Source organism: Parambassis ranga, chromosome 22 (assembly GCF_900634625.1).
Source record: "Parambassis ranga chromosome 22, fParRan2.1, whole genome shotgun sequence".
NCBI classification, from domain to species: domain Eukaryota; kingdom Metazoa; phylum Chordata; class Actinopteri; family Ambassidae; genus Parambassis; species Parambassis ranga.
In genome coordinates this window covers 1,551,806-1,560,628 of record NC_041042.1, presented here as the reverse complement: position 1 = coordinate 1,560,628, position 8,823 = coordinate 1,551,806, and the positions used below count along the sequence as shown (strand labels likewise).

General features: G+C 49.8%; 1 protein-coding gene across 1 annotated transcript in view; it reads left to right on the top strand.

The window, feature by feature from the left end:
* kcnh5b (potassium voltage-gated channel, subfamily H (eag-related), member 5b) overlaps positions 1 to 8,823 on the top strand; it is a 49,172-nt gene that overhangs the window by 14,995 nt on the left and 25,354 nt on the right. The window contains exons 7-8 of the mRNA XM_028395534.1: positions 5,444 to 5,601; positions 6,184 to 6,452. Coding sequence (XP_028251335.1) covers positions 5,444 to 5,601; positions 6,184 to 6,452 — 427 coding nt within the window. The remainder of the gene's footprint in view (positions 1 to 5,443; positions 5,602 to 6,183; positions 6,453 to 8,823) is intronic.

Here is an 8,823-nt window from a genome sequence, read left to right as displayed (position 1 = left end):
TGATGCTGACTTTGATTTAAGTGCTGAGTTTTTACAGCGAAGAAACTAAATCAATCAATCAATCAATAAAACAGACTGTACCATCATGTAGGACACAACTGTCAGCCTGCTCATGCGTTTAAAGTATGTGGACACTCCATGTTTCATTTAGGAAGTCTGATGAAGGGTGATGAGGTCAGAGGTCATCATCTAAAGTCAAACCGATCTACCTACACTGATGAAAAAGTTTGATTTAGGATTTGAGTTCGCTGGCGTAAACACGGCCGCGGCCGTCCTCCGTCTCTCCGCGTGCTGTCTCTGTGCCGTGGATCCTTCAGGTCCTTCAGTGTCCTCCGGCCTCTTGCCGGTGGATCGGATGGATCCTGCTGGGTGGAGTTTTGTGTTGCTGTCTTTTAAACGGCAGCGAGTGGAGACAGACTGAGAGGAAATCAATGTCACGTAAATTTCCAGCCACTAAAGCGGGCGCAGCCTTCCCCTCTGCTCGATTGACGTTTTTGTTGCCAGTTTCCCGTATTAGCAGGCTGGAGGAATGGCTGGATGCTGACTGAGGACAGTGTGTGTGTCTGTGTGTGTGTGTGTGGTTACGGTGCAGTGTGAAGGAAAATAGCAGCAGATGAATTTAGGCTCGCTGCAGACTCTGAATCCCCGGTGATGGCTGAAGCAGGCAGGAAGTATTTTTAGCGGTGTTTTAAGGTTTGAAGACGCTGCTGAGTCGAGCCAAGGCGCTGCCAAGCAGGCGCTGCCAGCTCGTGCACACACACACACACACACACACACTTCTAATTCCAAAAAATCCCACCTGAGTTTGGAGCCTCTTCTGTCTGAAAGCTTTATTTTTATCTGCTTATTAATGTGTCGCTAACATGTTTTTATAGATGATCGATTAAAGAAGCATTTTAGTGAAATACAGGACGTTAAATCCTTCGTCTCAGCAGCAGGCTGTTCTGAGCTCACAGTTTCTCATTTATCTCTTTGACAAGCAAGCCCTCATTAAAGTAGATTAAAGTTCTTCTTCTGTGGTGTTTACAGTCCTCCTCTGCTGGGTGACTTTTACCATGTCTCCCCTGTCAAGCAGTCCAAAACCCCACACAGCAGCTTATTAACCCTCTCAGGGTTCCTCCCTGCAGGGAGTTTGAAGGGTGTGCTTTAAAAAAATCACAGCAAGAAGCTGACTGTAAAAACACAGAGAATCATCCGACTGTGTCATTGTGCAGTCAGTTAACCCTTCTGTTACATCCACCCATCAGTTATGTATGTGTTTAACTGTATGAGGTGGACCCTAAGAAGAACAGTCCTCACTGTAGTACGGAATAATGGGGATCCTTACACAAACATTCTAACAGAATTATGACTTAAATGATGTTTAGGCTCATCTGTGAGTATCTACAGCCCCTAAAGCATCTTTAATCTCAACCACAGCATCAAATAAACGGCAGCTTTTGGCTCTAGGTTCGTTTGAAAAGCACGCTTTGTTGAACAAAATGACACTCAGCTTTGTGATGGTCCTTGAATGCACCATGTGTGAATTATCTGTCACAAAAAACTTTTTTAGAAAGACACCAAAACATGATTCAATTAAAAATCCTCCAAAAATACAGAGTTCACACCAACACCTAACAAAAACAAACACTCCGTCCTCCTCAGCAGCCAGCAGGACGCCATGATGGAGTCACGCGTGAGCAGCAGTCACATGACCAACACTCAGAGAGTCTGTCTGACCTGCAGCTGAGGTGAAAATCAACATTTGTGTAGAGAAAGTTGAAGGCATCACTTCTCTTTGCGCTGTGCCTCTCTGTGTGTTCCTGACATTTTGGAGGATCTACAAATCTCTAGAATAGCAACACCTTCCTACACACAGACACACACGGGTCAGAGTGAAGGCAGGGCTGCAAAACAGCAGCACAACGTGATGTAACGTCCTCACGAGGAGCTGTGCTGATGCTCCCTCAGGAGCAGCAGGGTGTGTGTGTCTGTGTGTGTGTGTGTGTGTGTCTGTGTGTGTGTGGGAAGGAAGCCCCCTGCGGGCCTGAAGCCACCTGCTGTCACAGAGAGCTGATGGGAGCTCACAGGGAGCGTCTGCAGGCGCCGCGGCCGCTCACAGTGGTCTAATCCAGCCTGACCTTTCTGCGTGGCGTGCATGTCACCATCGCCACGGTGGCCGCGCTGACAGAGCCGGGAGGAAGCTGCGCAGTTAGTGTGACAGGAAGGTGGAGAGGAACTGTGAATACCACAAATACAGGCTGATGAACAGACTGTGTGAGCCTTGATAGCTTGATTTTTAAAATGCTTCAGAGAGGTCAGAGGCTGCTGCTGGATGGTTGGCTGAGACCGTCACAGATAGGTGGAGGAAGAGGAGCGCAGTTTGAAACATCTTCCTCGTGAGACGTTCTCTAAAACTCTAAAGCTAGTTTCCTCTTCTAGCTAGCTTCTTAGCTGGGACACTCTTCAACATTAGTCAACACTAATACTGATTAAAGCCTCATCGTCCTAAACCCTGTTTAAACCATAGACTGTAAATAAAGATGGACGACGTGGCTCCGCCTGCGCCTGTTGCACAGAAGGGAGGCCATCTTGAAAGCAGTCTGTGCAGTAGAAGATCAGAGGTGAAGCTGCTCACTTAGATTTGACCATGATGTTACGGACGCCCGCCAGTCACAGTGGAGCGGATCACTGGGTGCAGCTACAGATGATCCTTGTTGTTGTGTAAAGCACATTTTAAGGAATTAGACAAACGCTGGGGCTGAATTCCATTTAGCTGTGAGAGCTTCGGGGTCCTGCACGCAGATCTGTAACACATGTTTGAATATTTCCTGCTTTGGCTCCATAGTGTGTCTTTATCCCTTCAGACTGAGCTTTGTCTTTAGCGTGACACTTATCCCCGTGTTTCAGTCAGATTAAAACCTCCGGCTGAATGGAGACACCTCACATTTGTAATGCTTGTTGCTTTGACAGCTTCTCCGCCGCTCCCCTGTGTCGGGGGCTGCTCTGGTAAACAGGTGCAGCCTGAGGCCCCTTAACACAGATGATGTGTTTATGAACAGTCGGTGTTTCTGTAATTGTTGGCTCTGTGACATTACATCACAGTAATGAGCTGTAGGAGCAGGTCTCATGTCCTGTGGACGGGTTTCTGTGCTGCTGAGGCGGATTCCTCTGGGTAACAGAAGGCGGGCGTGCTGTGTTTAGTTACAGATCCATCCTAATGCTCTGACAGATGGAGGAGTCAGTGCAGCAGCTTCTGACAGATGAGGGTGGTGGCAGTCTTGATCAGAGCGACGTGGTTCATCCATCCTTGTTCTTACACTCATTCAGGGTTAGACAGGGAAACCCAAGCCTCCCCGTCCCTGGCCACCTCCTCCAGCTCATCAACTGAGCCCCTTAGATCACCACCTTCACCTGGTGGAGGGATTTGAATGCCCAAAGGACCTCGGCTCTGTCAGCCACCACTAGGGTCTCCCACGGTCCTATGTAAGGGGCTGGACTAAGAGACCATGTGCATGTATGAGAGTCCAGACTGTCCTGGAAGCAGCCAGCTGCAGGTCTGAGCAGCAGTGCTCTGTGTGTTTATGGGTCAGTGGTCGATGCAGATTTTTTTCAGCTTCTGGTAAATGTAGTCAATTAGCTTGCTTCAGTGATTAAGTGGCCAGTTAGTGAAACGTAAAGCGCCCTGACCCCCTGACCCGACTGCAGAGACGAAGCTCATCGTTGACGTCATTGGATACCCGCGCTGCCTCCTCATCCTTTCGGTCTGAGGAAGAAGTGCCTCTGTAAATATTCAGCCGGGGGTCGTGTGGTGTCGGCCCCTGCTGCTCTGAGCACTCAGCTTTGTAAACTGTGATAAAACACATCGTGCAGAGCAGCAGCCGGCCCCTCGGGCTCCCGGCTGCTGCTCCTGTTTTTTGTGTTTTTCTGTGAGTCTCAGCTGACTGTGTGTGACGATAAAATAAGCACAGAAGACGCCACTTTCATGTGTGTGTGGCAGATTTACTTAGAATCATAGACTGTATATACAGACAGACCTCCATCATTCTTACTGTACAAACCTGAGGCCAAAAGATCACTAATATCTGCCTTTCTCTGTCTGACAGCAGCGAGGATGCAGCCATCATGTCTGAATCTAAAACTACTAAACAAAGCAAAGAGTCTTTCGGTGTTCTCCTCATGTGAGCTTTTAAATTGGACTAAAACCATTCAGCACTCATGTTTCTTATGTTTTCCCTCCTGATTATGTGTCTGCAGAAGATTCTCTAAAAAAGTTTTAGTTACTCACAGCTCCAATTAAAACTTTTTATTATGAATTCATTTATTAAAAGTGCAGGAAAATCAACAAACTCTGATTCAACAGGAGGCGCAGAAACATTTACCTCTTCCTCTTCTTCCTCTTCCTCTTCCTCTTCTTCCTCTTCCTCTTCCTCTTCTTCCTCTTCCTCTTCCTCTTCTTCTTCTTCTTCTTCCTCCTCCTCCTCCTCCTCCTTCTTCCTCCTCCTCCTCCTCTCCCCTCTTCCTCCTCCTCTTCCTCTTCTTCCTCCTCCTCCTCCCCCTCCTCTTCCTCCTCCTCTTCCTCTTCTTCCTCCTCCTCCTCCTTCTTCCTCCTCCTCCTCTTCCTCTTCTTCCTCCTCCTCCTCCTCCTTCTTCCTCCTCCTCTTCCTCCTCCTCCTCCTCTCCCCTCTTCCTCCTCCTCTTCCTCTTCTTCCTCCTCCTCCTCCCCCTCCTCCTCCTCTTCCTCTTCCTCTTCTTTCTCCTCCTCCTCCTCCTCTTCCTCTCCCCCCTCCTCTTCCTCTGCCTCCTCCTCTCCCCCTCCCCCTTCTCCTCTTCCTCTTCCTCCTCCTCCTCTTCCTCTTTCTCCTCTTCCTCTTCCTCTTCCTCTTCTTTCTCCTCCTCCTCCTCTCCCTCCTCTTTCTCCTCTTCCTCTCCCTCCTCCTCCTCCTCCTCCTCCTCTCCCTCCTCTTTCTCCTCTTCCTCTCCCTCCTCCTCCTCTTCCTCCTCCTCCTTCTCCTCCTCCTTCTCCTTCTCCTCCTCCTCCTCCTCCTCCTCCTCCTCCTCTTCTTCTTCTTCCTCTGCCTCCTCTTCCTCCTCCTTTTCCTCTGCCTCCTCCTCTCCCTCCTCCTCTTCCTCCTCCTCCTCCTCTCCCCCCCTCCTCTTCCTCTGCCTCCTCCTCTCCCTCCTCCTCTTCCTCTGCCTCCTCCTCCCCTCCCTCCTCCTCCTCCTCTTCCTCTCCCTCCTCCTCCTCTTCCTCTTCTTCTTCTTTCTCCTCCTCCTCCTCCTCTTCCTCTCCCTCCTCCTCCTCTTCCTCTTCTTCTTCTTTCTCCTCCTCCTCCTCCTCCTCCTCCTCCTCCTCCTCTTCCTCCTCCTCCTCCTCTCCCCCCCTCCTCTTCCTCTGCCTCCTCCTCTCCCTCCTCCTCCTCCTCTTCCTCTCCCTCCTCCTCCTCTCCCTCCTCCTCCTCAGGGCATCAGCAGCCTCTTCAGCTCTCTGAAGGTGGTCCGCCTGCTGCGTCTGGGCCGCGTGGCCCGGAAACTGGACCACTACCTGGAGTACGGAGCCGCCGTCCTCGTCCTGCTGGTCTGCGTCTTCGGCCTGGTGGCTCACTGGCTCGCCTGCATCTGGTAAACCGGTTTAACTTTAACTCATCGTTCATCCAGTGATATGCTAATTTACTGTTCCCCCTTCAGAATCAGCAGCAGTGTGTTTCTGATGCGCCTGCTCAATGTGCAGCAGTGAGGGTCGTTTGTGGAGCCTCAGCAGGACTGTGATGATGAATTATTATTATTTTTCCATTTTCCAAAACTGTGCTCAGAAACTCATGAAAAAATAAAATGATACATATTTTAGTGGACGAGGCAAAAGAGCTCCTCCTTCAGATGTCTTGGTGAAGCAGCCTGAGGTCTACGTTCGACCTACATGTGTGAAGTGTGGCGGTCTTATGCATCAAGACCAGTAGAAAAAAGCCTCATGAAGCCACGCCCCCATCTCAACAGGAAGCTGGAGGCCGACTCGTTTGAATTTTAGTCTCAGACCTGTACAATGAAGTGTTGAAACATCAGGATTATTACACAGAAACACTCATGGATCATCAGAACGTAGGAAGTCTGACCTTTCTTCCTGTTTCTACAGCTCCTGTCTGTGATGGTCTTAAACTCACCAGCAGGTTTAAAAGTTAAAACACGTTTCCCCCCCCCCCCCCACAGGTACAGCATCGGAGACTACGAGGTCATCGACGAGGCCACCAACACCATCAAGATGGACAGCTGGCTGTATCAGCTGGCCCTCAGCATCGGGTCGCCGTACAGGTACAACGCCAACGCCAGTAAATGGGAGGGCGGTCCCGGCAAGGACTCGCTGTACATCACCTCCCTGTACTTCACCATGACCAGCCTGACCACCATCGGCTTCGGAAACATCGCCCCCACCACCGACGGGGAGAAGATCTTCTCGGTGGCCATGATGATGGTGGGATGTGAGTACGAGAGTTTTACCTTGTGGCTTCCTGCTGGTTGTCATAGAGACATGGAGTTGTGGTGTCGGCCATTTTGGCAGTGGTACGGGCTCGGTTTGTTGTACTCAGCACCACATCGACCGCTGCACAGAGAAGCAGACCGGAAGGTTATGGTGAAGATGCTGCGAGTGTTTCTGAAGCCACACCGATGACGATGAAAGCAGAAAGAGCAGCAGCGCGGTGCTGGTGGTTAACGGCAAACGATGCTCTCTGCAGGGTTAATCTGTGGAATCGTCTCAGCGACTGACAGTGAGGGGAGAAACCAGTCTGAGTGCTGTTAATGTGCATAGAAGAAGACACGCTGGTTATTCGCAGTGGACAGAGGTCTAGTGTCCAACCGTCGGCCAGTCCATCATGGCTGCCTGCTGGTTGCAGAGTTTTCTTTTTTGTTGGTGTGAACTCTGCATACTCAGAGGTAAAAAGGTCATTTAAAGTTCTTTAACAGTTAACAGACATTTTAGATTTTGGCTGAACACGATGCATTCAAGGACCACAGGAAAATTCTCTCTTCTGGATTTGTAGCTTCAGGCTGTGATGTTCATCGGAGTTTCTGAGAAGATGTTTCCCTGTGTGAGTTCAGATTAATTTGACTACCTAACTGCTCCTCTTCTTCCTCCTCCTCTTCCTCCTCCTCCTCCTCCTTCTCTTCCTCCTCCTCCTCCTCCTCCTTCTCCTCCTCCTCCTCCTCCTTCTCCTCCTCCTCCTCCTCCTCCTCCTCCTCCTTCTCTTCCTCCTCCTCCTCCTCCTCCTCCTCCTCCTTCTCCTTCTCCTTCTCCTCCTCCTCCTCCTCCTTCTCCTCCTCCTCCTCCTCCTCCTCCTCCTCTTCCTCTTCCTCCCGCTCTGTCTGTGGTGTTTGCCGGCCTTTGGTGTAACCGCGTCTGTATCCTGGAGGAAAAGTTCTTCTCAGGTCATCAATTATTAAACCGTGTGCAGAGTCTGCAAAATGCAGAGTACCCTGAACGCATTCTTTTCCTGCCCGGCGCTCCCCCGAGGCTTCGGCGCAGGAATAACAAACAGAGCCGTGTTGATACTGTTGTTAAGTGGATTTATGCAGCTGGCGCTGACCTTTCACTAAATAACAGAAATGTGGTGTTTATGCCATCAGCGCCGCTCGCTCAGACTGCCGTCTGTTGAATATGTCCTCCATCTTTATTTTGGTCGCACACATGTACGTGTGTTCTGACCCGCACTCACACACCTGTTGTGTATTTTGTTGCTGGTCTTGTTCCCCTGGAAGCTTCCTGCCTTCAGGCCGCAGTCTCTGTACATAATTCATCGTGTTTTTTATGCTTCAACAGTCATCAGATCTGCTCGCTCCTACAAAAAGGTGGAAGCTGTGCTGAACTGTGGAACAAAGCAAACAGCACTTCATGGGTTACTGAGGAAATTAACCTGTTCCTGTTCCTTCCTCCAGTCACTGCAGCGTTCATGTCTTCCTGGTCAGAAGTGCAGAAGTTTTCTGTTTTTTTTGTGCTTTTTATTGTTGTGTGAGGCGTTCAAAGACCCACCATAACACTTGGAATTGGATAATTTTTCAGTTTTTATAGTTTTCTTATAATAAAAGGTGGAATTTTGTCAAACATGATGCGTTCGCAGACCATCCCAAAGTTGAAAGTGCATCTGTTTGCTCTGTTTGTGGTGAGCAGTGTCATATTGGAGGCTTTCTTGTAATAAGTGTGCTTGGAGCCCAAAGCTGCTCCTCTTTTTGGTGCCTTATCTTTGAGGTTGTGAATGGAGGACAGACGGACGTCCCTCTGCTGTGATCTGCAGGATTTAACTTCCTGTGGTTGGCTCGGAGTGCAGTGATCAAAGACAAAAAGCTGCTCGGAAATCTTCTTGTGTGAGTTTGGCACATTTTTCTGAAGGACGGAGGAACAAGACGAGTCCAGGAGCAGGAAGCATGCGTCCAACTGTTATTCTGAAGTGTCTTCATTGTCTCTGCTGCTCGGAGCGTTTGGCAGCGTGCTGCAGGGTGTCTCATGCTGTGCAGGTTTTTAAGCCAGATTTGTGGAACACATGAATGTTTGGACATTTTAAAAGCGCTCTGAATCCTCCTGGTTTCTGTCCCCGTCCTGCAGTTTGGTGTCTGCGCCAAGCCGGCGCCTCGGCAGGCCCGAGGTCCGTATTGTTTGTTTGTTGCTGGCAGCCGGACAGTAAACGGCTTCGGCCCGGTAGGAGACAACACGGTGACGCCGCCCGCTCGTGTGTGAGTGACGGGCGTCGGTCAGAGGGAGGACTTTTCTGTAAAAATATAAACGTTTTACGAGCGTGTGGAGCTGTGAGAGGAAAAAATAAGCTGAAGCGTTCATAAATAATTCGCTGATGCTCTGAG